Source organism: Melospiza georgiana, chromosome 1 (assembly GCF_028018845.1).
Source record: "Melospiza georgiana isolate bMelGeo1 chromosome 1, bMelGeo1.pri, whole genome shotgun sequence".
NCBI classification, from domain to species: domain Eukaryota; kingdom Metazoa; phylum Chordata; class Aves; order Passeriformes; family Passerellidae; genus Melospiza; species Melospiza georgiana.
In genome coordinates, this window is record NC_080430.1 from 11307014 (window position 1) to 11325704 (window position 18691).

General features: G+C 43.5%; 1 protein-coding gene across 1 annotated transcript in view; it reads right to left on the minus strand.

Moving 5' to 3' along the window:
- Nucleotides 1-1955: 1955 nt before the first annotated feature.
- ADARB2 (adenosine deaminase RNA specific B2 (inactive)) overlaps nucleotides 1956-18691 on the minus strand; it is a 313572-nt gene continuing 296836 nt past the window's right edge. The window contains exons 8-10 of the mRNA XM_058026052.1: nucleotides 12456-12637; nucleotides 6940-7118; nucleotides 1956-5296 (exon numbers count right to left, since the gene is read on the minus strand). Coding sequence (XP_057882035.1) covers nucleotides 5120-5296; nucleotides 6940-7118; nucleotides 12456-12637 — 538 coding nt within the window. The 3' untranslated portion in view covers nucleotides 1956-5119. The remainder of the gene's footprint in view (nucleotides 5297-6939; nucleotides 7119-12455; nucleotides 12638-18691) is intronic.

Below are 18691 nucleotides of genomic sequence, written 5' to 3' on the forward strand. Positions count from 1 at the left end.
AGGGGATGGAAGGCACCAGCCAGTCAAAACAACAGTCAAACCTGACAGCATGTGCCATTCTTCTCATCCTTATTTCTCTTTGTGGGACGTATTTTGCTGGTAACACTGTGTGCAAAGGAAGGAGCTGTCTCCTCTTGGCTTGGATCATTTAATGGCATTAAAGGCTGTAAAGGCACCTGTTCAGGGCTGGAGGAGAATGAACAGGACCTTTCCATTTCTGTGGCAGAACAAGGCTTTAATGGTCTGGTGGAAGTAATTCTGTATTGCAAAGGAAGTTGATAAAATAGAACATAAATTTCTCTAATAGAGGATTTAATTACCAGGAAAGCCAGGTTGAATAAAGCATTTGAGCAGAACTATTTCATTGCTGAAAAGGCAATAATTATTAATCCTCCTTTTCCAAGCCATGCCATTTATTCAGGAGGCCTTGGAGTAGTAAGAAGCCATGTGTCTATATGTCTGTATTTGCTTGTATGTCTTTGAGTTTCTTTTTTTTTTTTTTTTCTCCAAGCAGACTGTCACTATCCTTTAAAAAATCTCAGTCTCAGATTTCCAGCTATCCACATGATCAAGCTGAAACCAGTCAAACTAATCAGGTCTCAGGGCTGGGCAATGGGCACAATGGTAATGAATAAAAAAGCTTTAAAAGCTCTTAGGTAGCCACTTCATTCTTCAACACAAGAACATGGCTATTAAGGTCTAACTGCAGCAGAAGGACTTATTTATTTTATTTCAGAAGGAGGCACTTCTGTGAAGCCCTCTATTAGTCAATATATCAGGTTGCTCATGTTTTATTCTGTTGTTTTTCCAGTATACAGTTGAAAAAGAAATAACTGTGCCTCTTGATGCTGAAGTGTATACTGTAAACTTTTAAATGAAGTTCAGGTATTTACCTTTAAACTTAAAGAGATTAAACATGGAATCCATCCCTACAGTTTGCCCTAATGGCTATTTGTTTCATGGTCTGTGCCATGGTCAAGCTCAAGGCAAAATTCCACCATGGCTGTGATGGAGCTGGGTCAGCTCACAGTGACTTTGTTTCCACACAAGCAACTTCACCTTTCCAATGCCTTCTTCTCCCTGCTTCTCTTTATCCTGCCCAATACCTAGTCCAAACTGAGAAAATGCAACTGCAGCAGTCTTAGTTTGAAAATAAAGCTGTGCATAGCACCTGCATGGGGTGGTCCGTGTGGGTCTGGCGCTGACCTCTTCAACATGAGCAAGCAAAGACCTGTGGGGCCACTGGGCTGGTGGGGCTCCCTGTGAGCTGTCAGGCTCAATTTCATCTTGGAACCACATCTTCACAGGGAGATGGACAGGGAAATCTCTTTCTTGAAAATTAAAATTTTTGCTGTTGATGTATTCATATTTTCACAGTGGTTGCTGAAAACCTTTGTATATTTTGGTAACACCACTGATCTCTATAGGGACTGGCAAAGGGAAATCACCTTGATGTTAAACATTTGTGGTGATGGTGTTGTTTGGGCTCAGTGAGAGTTTAGTCTGCTGTGGCTGAATACTGATTGTTCAAAGCAAGAACAAAGCCTCTCCATCAATGAAGCAGAAATCTGCAGAGATGTTGCGACCTTTTGTTCATCACTTCAGTTTTCTTAAGCAACTTTGTGTAGCAAGTCCCATGCAATGTGGGTTTGCAAAAATGTATTAAATTTTATTGAGAAAGATCTTTGAGAGTAACCTGGAAGGATCAAATTAGAGATGTATCCAGTTCACTCTTCCAGGAAAATACTGTGTCCTTTTATGGCTTCACCCACAAGAACAGGCACATCTCTCTCTCAACACAAATGTGTGGTTCCCACAATGCATGACATCAAACTGAACAAGAAGATGTCTGTAGATCTACAGTAGGTGTGTGTGAAAATACATACTAGCATTCTGGAGCACATTCCAATTGCTTGCTAAGTCATAGTGAAAAATGGTCAATAAACAGTGAAAGAACAATTTTACTTGGCATTTTATTCACTTAACAGAAACATTCACTTATCAGGTATCACTGAAGTGCAATTTACAGAACTTAGCAGCAAATTCACATATGTAAATTCAGATTTATTTTCTTTTGTCATCTTTTTTGTTTCTTTTTTTTTACAAATATTACAAATGTACATCCATTAGTACAGTATTGCCATTCACTCATGCATGTTATGTACAGAATCTTCACTAAAGAATTACTACTGAGCAATCTTTCCTTTGCTTTAGGAAATGCTGTATGTAGGTCATGTGTGCTTCTGGGATGGGGTCCCATCACACTGTTGTTGCACATAATGAGAAGAAGTAGATATTTAAGGTCATACCCAACCCTAGTGCCAGCAGGTGCAACTCCATTGAGATCAGCTGATGCCCACTTGCAGGGGGGACTCAGTTTGGTCCCCACTACTAAACTCATTTTGGCAGCTGAATCCAGAGTTGCATTTATGTATTTCCTGCAACAAAGGATCATTTCATCCTGCCACACTTTTTTTCTATGTCCTTAAAAATAACCAGGCCTGGTGCTTTGTTGTCACAGTAGCTGCAGCACCAGCCTGGTGGAATCACAATGCATTAGTTGGGTTGAAATCATGCCATGGCTGGAGGAGGATGGGTGAGGGCAGGGAGCTCTAAGGAAGAGCCATCGAGGTCTCATGTGTGCTAGACAAGGACTGACTCAGAGAGGAAAAGCAGAGGACATGCTCGCCCCTGCCCTGTGCATCTCTGCATCAGAAATCTCTTCCTCTCTGGCTGCCCTGTGGTTTCTCTTCCTCAGTGGGAGCAGCCAGAGACTGGGGGCCACCACTGCCACTGTCCCCTGCAGCCTCTCCCACACCTCCAGCCCTGGGCTGGCCCCTGCCTGCTGCTCCTCCTTTGGGCACATCTGCTGCCCAAATCACACTGCAGGTCTGCAGCAACAGCTGTTAGAGGACAGGACCATGTGCAGGTACCTGGAAACTCCACAAGGTGCCAAAAGCATTCAAATGTTAATCAGAAGAGCTGTCAAAGTGGTCAAAGTATTGACAAAGTGGTTACCACAAAGTGTTGCCATTATTGAAAAGACTCAGTTTTTGGTTGCCTTTTTTTTTTTTTTTAAGCTATTTCTACTCTAAGGATATTTTTTAAAATATTTTTGGTAGTTAATATGGAATGTATTATTTTGTTGAAAAGGTTCCGGAAGGGGAGAGCTTTGTTTTACCTAATTTAAAAATTCTAGTTTATCACAATTGTTTTTATACAAGACACTATAGATACATCTTGTAGTTTATAATCTAAAAATAAAATCTCATCAAAATACTGTAGCTATTCTATTGTGGGCATCAATAAACAATGTATTTACTGTATATGGCTCTCCAAACATGATAAACCCCATACAAAGAGCATCTATCTTTATTGATAGGAACAGTTTCCCGTGTAAAGGAAATTACATGGAAAAATATGAGCCTTGTGTTGTTTGAAAAGTAACTCAGCTTGACAGTTCTGAGAAAATACCAAGACAATTATCACAAATCAGTAGCAGCATGTTATATACAGATTTAAAGACAATCACAGGAATAAAAAGAAAACAGTAGTTATATACCCGCAAATCCTGTCATCTAAAAACCCAGGAACTTACAGAAATGTGAAGGGCATCTGAAGGTTGGTTTTGCAGTGGGGCTATCAAAGCTCAGTTCTCCCACGACTGTATCTTCTGCATTCTGATGAGGTTTGGGATGGTTCAAAGATGAGATTGTATCAGACCCAGCCCAGTTATGAAGAAAATATTTAAATGTTGGGTTATATTTTTCTCCTAAGTGAAAAACCCCATCTGCTTTTCAGGCTGCAGATGAGCATGAGTAGTAATAATAACACTTGGCATTTACACAGAGCTAGAATCTGAAAGCTCATGCAAAGACCTTACCCAAACCTGTGGTTGCCTCTGCTGTGCTTATGTAAATTGGACTTTGTGGAGAGGTAAAACTCACTGCAAGAGTGACAAAATCTTTCTTAAACTGTTGCATATGACCAGAGCATTTTGATCCTGCCAGGTTTCTTAAATGTGAAGCATTTATTGTTATCCCCTTTTAACAGGTGGAGAAACTGAGGCAGGGAAGAGCCAAGCAGTAAATGTGCTCTCTTGTTTGGGGATGTCTTACTTGTGGCTACCCAACCTGGTGATTGCTCAGATATATGGAGCATCCTGAGCTCACACCCACTTAATTCAGAGCTCTGGGTCATCAGAAGATTGGACATCTGAAGTTCTGGGTCCTGCTGCATCCTGCCTGACTTTAGGCAGCTTCCTGAGGATCCAGAGCCAGGAGCATGGACACACTGCGCCTCCCTGGCAGCCCCTGCAGAGCTGGGCACCCCTGCAGGCAGCACAGGGGTGATTGCCCCCTGACAAGGATCTGCACCCTGGCTGGTCTCTGAAAGGCATCTGAGATTAACTGGGAGACAAGTAAAATTTGCAGCATGCAAATTGTGACTGGAGTTGAGGATTTGTTGTGAAGTGGTTTGTCCAAGGTGTCAGACAGAATAAGTGTAAAAACCAAGGGCATCCTGATGCCTGGCTTTGTGCTCAGAGCCAGCAGTGGAAAAATCAGTTTCAAAATGCTGCATTTCTTTGAGGTCCAAATTTTTTGTCACAGATTTAGGCATTTTACAGGATGATTTTTGCATAGAGGTTAGGAACCTTATTTTTATGGATGATTATGGATGCTCTGAGACCTGCTGTCATGCTGTGTGCCTGGGGTACTTCCATCTCTGCTCACTATTTTCCATTATTCAGTGATGACTTTTGCACTGATTGTGTGAGGGAAAACAAAGGTCTCTTTTGGATCAGACAGGTGGCCCACTAACACCTCAAATCAGTAATAACCAACAGCAATAAACAATAAAAAGCAGAATCTTGGTGGGGGTGGCATTATAATTTGGGCAGGTACATTCTTGGGAAGGGATCATGAAAAAGCAGTTTTCTAAAGTTGAGTTCAGTGCATCAGACACATTTCTACTTATGTATTTCCAATACAGGATTAAAAGCAAATATTCCCATGGAGGTTGCTATTAAATCTCAAACTGCTTCAATTCTCTCATTCGTCCTGCCTCGCCTTCTCTCCAGTTGGTTTGATCCAGTCGTGTAGAAAAGGTGTGGAGTGATTCACACAGTCAGTAGGAACTGATCTTGCTCTGGGGGTTTCTTCACCCAGGTGCCCAGGCCAGCTTTCTGAAATGCTTTAAACAGCTGCTGCTTAACAGACTGGTATGTCTGAGCCACCAGCTTGGCCTCGCTGTACACCGATGGCATCTCTCCATGGCTTGGTACTCGTGTGCTCAGCTGCAGAACAAAAATCAGGGAAGGGAAAAAAAAATAGAAAACCCAACCTGTGAGCCAAAAGAAACAGGAGGCTTCAGTAGCTGTATAATCTTCCTGTCTACATTTCATAAGCAATCACTGTGCTTTGTGTGTTTGCTTTTGGTTTAACAACCAGAAAGCCAGGGAAGCAATAAATGCTGGTGACACAGTTTTGAGCCATTGTGAGCAGGAGAGGGGTGAACAGCTTTGCCTTGGAGTGGCATAGGCAGTAGCAAGTGTTGGTCTTGGTGTGTTCTACAAAGGCAGAATGCTACTTCTCAATTAAGGTGGTTTTTACAGACAAAACTGAAAGAAATCCTTTCTGGAGATCTTTAAAGCACATACTCCTTTAAAGAAAGTTTAGCTTGGGAAGTGGAGAGCAGGTCAGTGCTTCCAAGTAATGCCCAGACACAGAAAAAGAAGGGTTATCTTCCACACTCTCCCATTTCCCCTCTGGAGTCTGTTATTGCTGGGAATGCTCTGAAAGCTGTCCAGGACAGGGCAGAAATCAGGCATCAGGGTTTGTGCTGGTGTGGGAAACTGAGTGCTCTGTTGGAACACTGGAGCTACCCACAGCAATATCACATGTGCAGTGCCCCTGGAAGGACAGGCAGGAGGAAGCACCCTTTGCTCTGCAGAAGGACTAAACAAACTCCTCTGACCTGCCCAAGTCTCTACCATGCCAAACCTGTAGGGAAAGGCACCCTCAAGGCAAGCCTGATGAGCAAACAGCTCTTGTCCTTGTCTCTATACAGGAGAGATGCTGAGAGGCAGATTAAGGAGAAGGTGACCATGCAGCCTGCAATGAGCTGCTCCTGTCTGTGTGCCAGCACTCCATGGGGCTGTACTGGCTGGAGATGTACTGGCCCAGTCAGCAAGGCAGGGTGACACTGCCAGCCTGGATGTCAGTGGGCCTCAAGCTGGCCTGGCAGCAGTGGCTTCTCTCTGGCTGCCTCCTTGTTCCCTTTGTTCCCTAGGGGTAGAGAGTGATGACTTTATCAAATCCTTGGTTTGTCAAGGGCAAAGTGCCCTGCTCAGCCACAAGTTCCTCTCTCCTGCTCACTGCAACCTCAGCCCTGGTGTGAGCCAGAAGCAATTCAGCTCTCCCAGCCATAACTCCCGCCGTGGCCCCAGTTTTGTTCCTGTGAGGATCCCTCTGTTCTGGGAGTGGCAGGAGTGCTTCTTGCCTCTCTTCCTACCTGCTGTGCAGGAAACAGGCTGGGACCTGTGTCACCACACTGTGACCAAGTACTGGGCACAGAGACCAGCTGGTCTCTTCTGCTCCCCACAAGGCTCAGGGTTGCTGCTAGGACAGACCCTGCCACTGCCTGCAATTTGGTGAGTGCCACCAGCCTCCTTCCCCTGGGGTGTCCTGCAGAGCAGAACAATCACTTTGGGCTTGTGCTCAAACCTGCCCACCTCCTTTGCCTTCCCTATTGACTGTGTTGATGGAATTGTCTCCAACTTCCTTCCCCACCATCACTCTGCCTTGTTTGTTTCCACTCGTTTCCCAACCGGAAAGAGGTTTTGGCATGTAATAAAACAGTTCTTTCCTTGCCTTCATCTCTCCCCATCCATGTGCTGCAGGGCAGCTGGTGACAGGGCTCCCAGTGCCCCAGACCCACCTTGCCATGCAGCTTGGCCCAGCGAGTGAAGAACATGTGTTTGCAGAGGCGCGAGGGGCCGCCGCAGCTGCGCTTGCCCGTGGTGGCGTTGATCACCTCCAGCTCCGCGCTCCCCAGGACCCAGTTCACGCTGAACCCCGGCGACTTCCCGGGCTGCCGAGCGCCCGCGTGGCTCACCCCTGCAGGAGAGGGACACAGTGACTCCAGTGCTCGGGAGAGTGAGTGCTCAGAGTGCCCAAGAGAGGCCCCAGTGCTCACTCGAAGCTGCTCCTGGGTTGTGGTGGCACAGGAGACACCCCCAGTGACTCGCTGGCGTCGTGCACTGCATGTGCTCTTGTCACTATCGGTTAAACGTTACCAGACCAAGTGCCTTGGACAGACATAGCTTGGTAATTCCTATAGATTTTCCCCAACTAGCCTAAGGAATGCCTTTGGATTGGAGTGTGAGCTGTTGACAGCAGTGTGATGTTTACTGAGTGAAATCTTTCCCAAAGGCTTTAATGGGATAACAGGTTTTACAAGGAACTAAGCAGTACAGTGCTTTGGCCATCTTTTGGCCATTTCTTTCAGGTGAGCTTCCCACAGTCCTGCATATTTATCTGCTATTAAGTCCTGGGGCCTTTGCTGTGAGGAGATGTGTAGGGAGATAGAACACAGAATGTAATTTTAGCCCCTAAAGAGTTGCAGCTGAGCCAATTACTAAGGCTTAGGAGCAGGCCTGATGTTAACAGGCTGCAGCTGTAGCCAATAAGAAGAGTGTTATAAAAGAGTGGATGGGTTGGTTGAGGGAACTGGAGTCAGTTGGCTGCTATGGGGACAAGGAAGAGTCAGTGCCTGGAGGAGCTGCCTATGAGAAACATCAAGGAGGTACAAAACTCTAGCAATGTGGAACCGTTGCAGTATAATGACAACAGAACTCTTGCAATATAATGACAACAGGGATGTCTAGACCTCAGGGGATAAGAAAATGCAAAACAATACACTTCATCATCACAGAGAGAGAGAGATATTATTAAATCCAAGTTAATAATGACCTTGTAGACATCACAGACCTGCACAGAACATTCTTGGTCCCCACTTTGTGTCTGCCTGCCAGATTCCAGCCCTGTACTGGAGCACCAATTTCTTCAACAGCTTGGTTGTGTCCTAATGGTGATATTTAGGACATCTTTAAGTGGAATGCTTCATATGTAATTTTAGACAGCTGCATTAATGATGTTTACAGTCACCTGGGATGACTGCATGACCTTAGTGTCATTCGTGTGGCCAGTTTTGGACATCTGAGCTCAATACTGAGCCAATGCCTCCATGGCTGAGATCTCCTTGGCTCTGAATGCAGACCATGGCTACAAGGTCAGGTATGGGTGTGTACACGAGCTATTTTTAATCAGGTAAATTTTTGTCTCTTTTTAACTATTTAGTCCACCTCAGCCTTTTCGTGAGTCCTGTTGCTTTTTCATTTCTTGTACTTGAAACCAGGGAAGGATTAATCTTTGCAAGAAAATAAGAGGAATAAAGAAAGTGGCTGGTTTATTTTGCAGCACAGTACAAATGCAAACAAGTGAGCTCTGCCTTGCCCTGCTCATTAGTGCTTTTGCAGCAAAGAATCAACAGTGGGAGCTTCCGAAGCTGGAAAACTTAGAGTGACCTGAAGCACTTTGAATATTTTTGAAAACATGGACCTTGGATAATGTGTCTGGATCCAGTTGTTTTGTCCCTCTCTGCCGATTTGCTGTGTGGGCCACTAGCCTGCAGACCTGGACCACAAAAGCCACCATGGTGAGCAGCAGGTGGGGACTGTGCTGGGGGCAGGAGCTGCCTGGCACAGCCAGCCCAGCAGAGGCCAGTGCCAGGACTGGAGCTGTGATTCCAAATGGCAGCTCCTGCCTGCAGCAGCTCCAGCAACAGCTCAAGGTTTGCACTGCTTCCATTGCTGCTGGGTGGAGGGCAGCAGAGAGAGCTCCCTTGCATTTTCTGCTGAGAGGGTTTTAAAGAACTGTTGAAAAGAGTGAGAAGTACTGATATGGGCTGTTCAGAGGGAAGGATATTAAAGAAAAGAGATCAAAACCCCTCCTTTCCAAAGTGCCCTTCTTGCCCAGGATCTCATTTTCAAAACAGATGCATGCCACAAGCATCTGCTGGTCTGAGGCAGAATGGGAGGAGATGGGAGCTGGTGGGAATGCTGCACCCACCACTGAATGTGCTGAGCTTGGAAAGCTCCTGAAAGACACGTCAGGAGAAGTGGAGGGCTGTGCATGTCTGTCTGGCCAGGACGCTGCCTCTGCAGGCAGTTGCTGCATCCTGCCTGGAGCCTCTCAGCATCATGAGAAGCAATGAGGGACATGCTCCCTCTCTCCCCTGTCCCTTCTGTCCTGGGAGGGAGCTTCTAGAGCAAAATGGAACTTAGCACACGCAGAGAGAGAAAGGTGGCCTTTGAAAGGAAAAAAATATATGGCAAACTCACTTTGTATCGATGGCAAAGCTGGAAATGCAGGAACCATCTCAGTCACTGGGACTGAACTCGCTACCATGTGTAGAAGAGAATTACGGCTCAGTCATAACCTCACCCAGGATTTGTAAACACATTCATGTCGTATTAATACCTCTTTCAATTTTTCCCCCCCAGAGATAACAGATCAGTCTGCATCTAAAACTCCAGTTCACCTAGGCAACAGGATTTAAACTGAGAGCTTGAAAATCAGATAGCTCTGCAGCGCTGCTCGAGCGTCTCTACGCAGAACAAGATGCAAACAGATCAAAAACAGCTGTTTGACACTATGCACCACTCTCTGTCAAGATAGCACCCAAAAGCTCAGAGGATTGGAGTGCCAAAAAGCATGATAGCAAACACCCTGCCATGCAAAGTTGCCACAGGACAGTAAATAAATGAAAATGTTGTGAAATCCCTGACTAGAGGAAGAGAAGGAAAGGCTGCTCACAGGGGAGATCAGGTTGTGGTGCCCATCAGATGGGGGCTGGCAGAGCAGCCCAGGCCGGTCCCAGTGCCTGGAAACCCCTATGGGCTCCTTTGGCTTTCATGCTTTCTCTTCCCAGCTATCATATGTAAGCAGATGTATTTAGGTAAATAGAAGATATTTTCACATCCTTTTCTGAATGCAAAAGAAGAAGTTTAAAAAAAAACTATGAGAGTCATAACAGACAAATACAGAGCATGGATATGTTCTCTGATTGTTGATATTTTTATAATAAAAAAAAATTCTTCTGTATATTTCTTTTGAGAAATAATTGTTTTGATTTATTTAGATAGTAACACTTGAATAATCTAGGCTACTTTCTCTCCTCTATGTAAAACATCCTTCTTAAAACCCACATAGCAAAGAGTACAACAGAAGACAGTCAGATTTGAAAGAAAAAGAAAAGTCTTTGCACAAATAATAGGAATTTGAGTACTGTGTGATGTGAACTGAAATCTGTCCTCTTTCTCCTCTCTCCCTCAGCAAAACCTCATAACCCATCAGGGTACCCTTTAAAACAGCCTCACTCTTAAGAGGACAGGATATAAAAAAGGCATTTCTTCTAAAAATTACACCCAAGAGTAATCTCTGTGGAAGAGTATAGTTCCATCTGGCTGGGGCTGATAGAAAACTGAGCAGAAAACCTCACTGATTATTTTTCAGTGGAGCCAAGGAGTTAATCTCAGTACATCTCATTACACCATGACTCTCCTCTCCATTGGAATGTTTGTACTCCTATGATCAAGTGGCAAAATAATTGATACCCTTATAATTTAAGGACTCCTGCAGTCCTGGGCTGGTCTGAGATCCAAGACAAGAGTGTTGGTGGAGTTGCCTGGCTGAGATTGTGTAGGTCTGGTCTCTAATGCATTTGGAGAAGCTTTTTCTTAGGTGCCCATCCCTTAGTCATTGGATATCTGCTGGCAGGGTTTCCCAGGAGAAAGAATTGTGGCATAAGCCTCAGCAATGTAAGTTTTAATCAGCATTGCCTCCCTGGGATTTGTGGGGGGAGGGAAGATTAAAAATAATGGTGTTAGAGACAAAAACAATGCAGAGAGAAAGAGAGAGAGAGACAGATTCCTCCCACTGCTTCTCCTGGGCTGAGGAAAACCGACAAACACAACCAAAGAGCAAAGGAAATGCTTTTCCAAACAGAAACATCTGGAAAGGAGGAAGAGAGCCCAGAAACATGCAGATATTTAAAGTGACACAAGTCCTCCTCTGATGCGTTTCTTATTCCCTTGAGATCTCTGGCAATGACTCTTGTACATGCATACACACACACACACTGGCCAAGTATGACCCATTGACTTTACTCTGCAAGACCAGCCCAGCAAAGCAGTAGCTGTTCTGTAGTGAAAACTCTTATAAAATCCCTTTTTGTGTTTTCAATCCTTCAACAGTTGAAGTGGGTTTCCATGTACATCCTGCAGACACAGTGAAATTTTGTGTGTCTTTGATTTTAATCTATGGGTGCACTTAGGGTGTGTCAGGGCTGGCACAGGATGAGATCTGCTTTCCCAGTGGGAGATGCAGTGGCTTTGGCAGCTGGGGCTGTGTTGTCAAAACAACAGCCAGATTTGGGAAATGGGGAGATATCTCCTGTCCAACTGTGAATTCTTTCCTCCCTACCACAATCTCGTGTGGGAAGGAAAGGGAGGCTGAGCCATGCTCAGGGTGGACCAGGCCAGGAGGGACAGGTGGGGACAAAAATTGGAGAGAGAGTGTGGATCACAGCTTCCTACTCACTTGATTGCAGTCTTTGTGCAGTTGCACTGAAGAGTTAAAAAATGGAGATAAGCTGTTCAGAAAAGGATAAGCCTTTTGACCTGTTCACCTCACAACACATACATGCACATTACACTTGCCAGATGTACTAAACCACACAGAACCTGAGAATTTCCCCAGTGGCTAAACTATCACTTCTGCCTTGTTAAAAAATTTGTTCAGCCAAACAAATTTCGTCACAAGGACATATTGAAAAAAAAAAGCCCATGAAATAGATAAGGTACTCCTTACTGAGGAACCTAGAGGACTTTGAAAGGTGATGGGGTACTCCACTAAAATGTCCCGACGTCCCATCTCTGTGACACTGACATCATATTAATGTCTTGGGGAATCTTCCCAAAGAACAATTATCAAAGATTAAAATAAGGATCTAATCTAGGGCAGAACTGGTGTCTCTTAGCATTCACATGACTCATGAGGACCTGAAGACAGTTAAACCTAAAATTTACTGAAAGCTTCCTTCTGGTTTTTAAAAGTGCTTTACTTAGTCATTCTTTTTTTTTTTTCCACTCTGAGTGTTCAATGTACAGTGGTTGTTTTCCTAGTCAGCTTTTATCCATTAATGATCCTTTTTTTGTGTCCTGCTAATGAAAGAGGATTTAAACATTGGTGTCTTAATTCTACAAATTCAAATTCTTCAGGGAAAAAGAAAAAGGGTGTGAGTTAATGCAAACAAAAAGCATTCCTGTTGGTCAGCAGTATGACTAGAGATGGGAGGGGGCACTATGTGTCTTGCAGCAGGTGTTTGCTCACCACTGAGGAGCAGCTGGTTGCGGCGGTAGGAAGCCGGGAGCTGGCCAACGTCCTCTATCCTGTGGCTCATCACCCGGGACAGGTGCCCGGTGTGGTACAGGCTCCCCACCACGATGCTGTGCAGGTACAGGGGTTCAATGAAGGAGCTGAGCAGAGCGCCTTGCAGCCCAAGGATGTTCCACCTGGAAAAAAAATTCAGGAGCAATAAGACACATGGATGGAGGAATGGCCATAATGGAGCTGCCCTGGGAAAATCAGCAAATGCCAGCACATGGGTTAGAGGGATGAGGGATGAAACTATTCCTGTCCCTGTCCTATGACACAGAAAGCACTGTTGGGTTATTATACACCCATGGGCTGATTACCTCTCCAGGAATATTTGAGATTACTGTAGTGCTATTCACTTAAGGGATGTGTTTCCATCTTGTATTGCTGCAAACAGAAGTTTCTTATCAAAAGGTTTTCTTTTGAAAAGCATTTTGTGTTTGATGGATGTTCATTTAGCCTGTCACTAGCAGAATTTTTTTTTCCTGCATCTATAGTGTTTTACTTGCAATGGTAGAGCTAGAATGAGAGCTTTTGTCATTCCACCTTTATTTGCTGCTTGTCATACATAAGTACCATCTGCATGCCATACATTCAAGCTAACTGGTGACTTAGGTGGCCAAAATTCCCCCAAAATCTTTGAATGTCTCATAGGCTGACATTTCTTTGCACAAATGACCATGAAGATATGAAGACATCCATGAGAATTAAATCTTGGTCCTGAATTGGAAAAAGAAGAGAAGACTTGAGCTTTTAGGAAATTTATTTGTAATTGATAGCTCGACCTTCTCTGAAGTGCTCAGAGAGATACATCTCACCCTGTTGCTGCCTTAAAGGTGCAGCAGAGTGATGGTGGGAACCTTGGGACCGTCCGCCTGTTGATGACTGAGACCTCTGTGCTGCTGCTGGTGGAGTAGCTGCCAGAACGGCTCTGCATTTTAATAGCTTATGAATTTTTGCATCAAGCTAGGCACAAATATGACAGCCTCTAAATTCTTCAGGGGACAGCTAATTGGTTAATGAGTGGAAAAATTAAGAAGGGGAAAGAAGTCATGATGCAGTTATTGTCTTGGCAAACCTATTTAGCTCAGCTCATCTAAGAAGCTGTTTCCCACCACACAAATGCTAACAGGCTCTCATACACTTGGATAATATTTTTACATAAGTTGAACACTGTCAGTCTGTCTGAGTAGTCTTGAGTTCAGGAGTTCAAACTGAAAATGCTTAGAAAATGGAGTTTGGAGAGTATATTTTGGCTCATTAAAACCCAAAACACCGGCAATATTTGGAGCTCGGTAGCTGCTGAAGGAAAGGCTATGAGGTGTCTGCTATATAAGGCATCATCCAGGGGCTGCCACGCTAAATAATGTGTTTAAAGCAGAATTTCCATCAGCAGCAAGCATTATGGTGCTAATTTCTTACATCATTGTTCTTTTCATTAATTAACATTTCTCAACCGTTAGTGCAATTATTGCAGTGCCTCTGTACTGTATGTCTCTTTTCATGATTAATAAGGAGTCATTATATTTCCCTTTCCTGAAGCAGTCAATTAACATGGAATACTTTCCATTAATTACTGAATGTTTAAAACCAGCATGCTGTACCTGGAGAGCAATCTGCTCTAGGAACCTGTGACACCAATTGCTTTTAAAAGTTCTCTTTAAATTTTATTCCAAAAACACAAGCAATTTAGCTGGCTGTAGTAATTTGCCTCCGAAGCAGGGCTGTGAATGAGAAACATCTTTTAATCTCATGCAAGAAAAGGCAGCCATCTGGCTGCTGAGGATTTCAGAGTCAGACTCTCCCTGTCTCCCTCTGTAAATGCAGGCCATTAAAGTAATATGTTCATCTACATAAAACTCAAATGAAATATAAAAGGTAATATTTATATACAAACAGTTTAGTCCCACAATTTAAACAGTCATTGGCTTTATGAAACATTTACTTTAGTCGATCAGATTTGCATAACTTCATTTGGGGAAAAAAAAGTGTGGTCATTTCTGCAAATCACATCACTTTTAAAGGAAAGAACTAGCTGCCTCTTTGAATAAATAACTTATCATGATGCAAAATTAATAATGCAAGCTTAAGAAACAGAGCTGAATTCAGCTAACAGTACTATGCCTTCAACCAGCATCTAAGGTAAGCAGAAAATTTACACAGATATTTTTGTCCAGATGAAATCTTGTAAGGTATCAGTGCTGTTTTCAGCATTTAAGATTTCCTTAAAAAAGCCTTACATATTTGATTGAAGGAGAGAAGAAAAGCAGCTAAACTGAAAACAACATATGTTCAACAATATTGGGATTTCAACAATATGCACATCACAAGAAATCATCTGAGTTTTATTTACCAAAATAAGGGATTGTGCTCAGGTCATAAATTACAAGGTAATTTAAATTCATCACAAGGGAATCTGCCTTTTCTTTAGAGATATTTCTCTACCTAATTCTGGACATATTAATGTAAAAAGGGATTTGAATTTCAATGGAATTACACTATTAGAAATCACAATATAAGCACAATCAGGTCACCCACTATGTACTGAAAGTATTCCATAAATATGAATTATTCCTTGCAGTACTCCAGTAAGGTGAAGTTCCATTTTTGCACCCTGGGGAATCAGGGCAGAAAGGGAATAAGATCTGCTGAAATCTGTAAGAGTTTCTGGTTTCTGGATGCAATAGCTGTCCCTTGAGAGAACCCTGTTTTCCCACTCCAAAAGAAGGCACACGAAGGTGTAGGGGTGATGAAGCTTCTGTATCAGCCATGGTGGGCTTTGACCCCAGGGGATAAGTTTGACTCCAAGACAAATTGGACAGAGCAATCAGATTTAAACAAACAAACAAACAAACCAACCAACAAAAAAATAAGGAAGAAGAAACCTATCAGAGAATACCAGCACCAGAGCAAGTCCTGCCTGATGTGTAGAATGTGGTGCACAAAGAGACTGTCCCAGAACCAGACAGCATTCTAAAGTATCAAGGACTGAGAAGCCAGGAAAGGCACCAAGAGGGCAATATTTGGTGGGGACCACTTGCTGGGTGTTTTTGAGCTGGTGTCCCCCAGGTGGTGTGAAAAGGGATGAGGGTGATGGCACTGCCACCTGTACAGTGGCTGCTTCTGCCTCAGCACTGGTTTGGCAGCATCTGGTCAGAGCAATGGGAAGAAGCAAAGAAGGAGCTTTGCTTTCCAATCTAGCCCAGGTTTCTCAGAGTGTTTAGGCAGTTGTTTCTCTCTGGAATGTGGTCCTGATCATGCATGTGAATCCCACTAACTCAGCACAAGTCCCAAGAAAAGAGGGGTTCTGAACTGGCCAAAATCAGACCCTTGCTCTGCTGCTGTTCTTCAGAGCCCAGGAAAAACACTTTAATGTTGGGGAAAATTTTCAGTTCCTCATGCTGGTGCTGCTCTGGGGATGAAAAGGGTGCCTTGGAGGGCTGCCAGTGCAGTATTGTGCAGAAACATTAGATTTTACTGACAAATATTTGGGGGAAGGTCTTTTATCCTGTGCATTATTCATCCCTTGACCAACACACATGGCTAATGTACTGACTTGATCCTTTGATATATGAACATCTACGAAATTATTTGCAGGTAGATGGTAGGGAAAGATCCATCTGAGCAACAGTGAAACTATCAATAAGGGTGTTAATTTTGAAGGAGCTATTTCTCTGCAGCCTAATTTAGGTCCATGAAAGTAGCTGTGTTCCCATCTGTAACAAAGAGCTCTCTTCAAATGTGGCTTTTCAAAATACAATTATTATTCAATGCAATGCAGTGTTACATTTTGGCTTCTCAATATATCAAAGTGACTTTTCTTGCTATGACGAAATATGCTGGATCATTCTGAATTTTCCTAATTGTACAAGATTTTAAGGGCTGTTTTCAAGGACACGCATCTCTCTAATAACTCATATGCTATGTGCTCTGTAATAACCCTTCCAATAAAGTGAAAATCAACCTACTGCTCCCTTAGTCACAGATCTTATTTAAAAATCCCCAAATCTTCAGCAGGCAGGATAAACAAAACAGAATCTCTCCTCTTTTCACTCAAATATGGGAGCTTTTGTAGCTTTAAATGGAAGGGAAGTATACCCTTCCTTTTGTTCAAACAGCAGATATTACTGCACTGTTTACAAAGACAAAATCCTGCGTCCAGTTTTCAATATAGATAATCCTTAAACAAATATATTTTTGCCTGTTTGTCAATCACAGAAATGCCAGTGACAAGCTGGTAGGCATCCCAGAGCAGGCAGCCTTTCTTTAATGAAATGCTGTGCTCTCCCAGCCCTGGACAAGCAGAGGGCAGGGCGTGACCCCCCTGCAGAGCCCCCCGGTTCCCAGGCTCCTGAGAGCTCAGGACATAGTGAGGTGTGCAGGGAAATGCGTCCCCACATCACAGCCTCACCACAGCCTCCACGTGCTGCAGCATCACCCCAGCACGTGAATTGTCTATGGCCTCTCCCTTGGAGCAAGAGAAAAAGGGATGATGAAAACACTGAGGAAGGGGTTTGCAGGCAAACCCACGGGGTTGCAGGGGGCTGCAGCCTTGCTCAGGCCAGTACAAGGCTCCCTGCCCATTGCTGAGATGTGCAGTGACAGCTGGAGCCCCTCTGCTGGTGTTTCTAACATTGATTTGGACATGGTTAGACCTGAAACCCAACACTTGAACCCCTTTGTAACTGGGGTGTGGAGAAATTCACCTGGTGCATCAAAACATCTCAGGGAACTGCATCCACCTGCCAGGGATGCTCAGAGACTGAAGTGTCTCCTTGGGACCTTTGGAAATCTTGCCCCTTAAAAAGCATTGCGGAGGAATTTCAAATCTTATTTTGATAAGGCTTTTTGTAAAAGACTTTGTTTTTTTGTTAAGAGCTTTAAGTCTTATCCACTCAGTGTGTTGTTAACCTCCTGTACCACAGTTTCTATTACCAATATTTCCAGCTTTGCTTCACACAACATAAATTGTTATTCAGGGTGGCATGTGCTCAGAAGGACACCTGTGGTGCTCCTATTTATATGACCATTTAGCTATTATTGGTTTGAAAACTGGAACTAGTGCATTAGTTTTTGATCTGTATTTTAACAGTGGGTGGTTTATACATGTTTTCTGGAACATACCTTGTGGTGAAAGATTGAAATTGAAGTCTCAGTCACACAGAAAGGGGTTAAGAGAGAGAATTACAAACCGTGTGCACAAATCATCTCTAATTGAAGATCTAGCTGTGTTAATTGATTTTCATTTGCATTAATATGTAGCCTTTGAAGTAGCTTTTCTTAAGAGTTACCTTGTCAGGCTCAGCCTTCTGTTAACAATGGCTCTGGTCGACAGGCTAACACTAAAATAGATCTAAGAATGCCAATTTCTAACACTGACTTTTAGTCCTGCATTTTTATATGCTACATTTAAATACAGCTTAATGTGCTCAACTCATCCTCTAAAATGCTACTTCAGACTCCCACTGATAAATCCTGAAAAAATGCCTTAAGGCTACACTACCTTGCAGTACTCTGATCACATTCTCAATAAAGATTTCTTCCTATTCTCTAGCTTGTGGGGCCCAAATAATCCACAAATCTTAGCCACAGGACATGGGTAGAGTGCTCATGATGTAGTGAAAAGTTTGGAGGTCCATTGTTTCTGTTTGTGTTGTTTTGTAGGTGAGGTAATTTAGATACTCAAGGTCTTTTTTTACTTCTGAGCTAAATGTCACTTTTTTGGTGAAGTTTGAGGAAGTAGATGACCATTAACCTGGTGGCAAGAAAATACACAGTCTTTTAAAGGTGACCTTTTGAGAAGTGGTACTAAGAAAACAATTTTAAGGCCAGAGCTTATAAAACAAACACTGAATTCTGGCTTTTATGTGCTGTTTAAAGACAGTGTTTATGAGGATTGCTCCCTGCAAATCCTGCACAATGCAAAGTACATTCCTCAGCCTGGATCCTGCAAGGGGACTCTGAAAGAGGAAAGTGCCACTGCTCATCCATTTATGAATAAGTTTATACAATCTTTGTGTGTTCAGATGCAAAATTGCTGCACAGAAGGCTGGCATCTCTCCAAATAACTACATAAACTCAACATCTAGTGAGCCACGATGTGCTCTGCCCTGGCCAGAGTGTGAGGTGTCCAGGCCCCTGGCTGAGGTTGGTCAAGGAAGAGAGTTTGGAGAAGAGTAATGCAGTGCAGA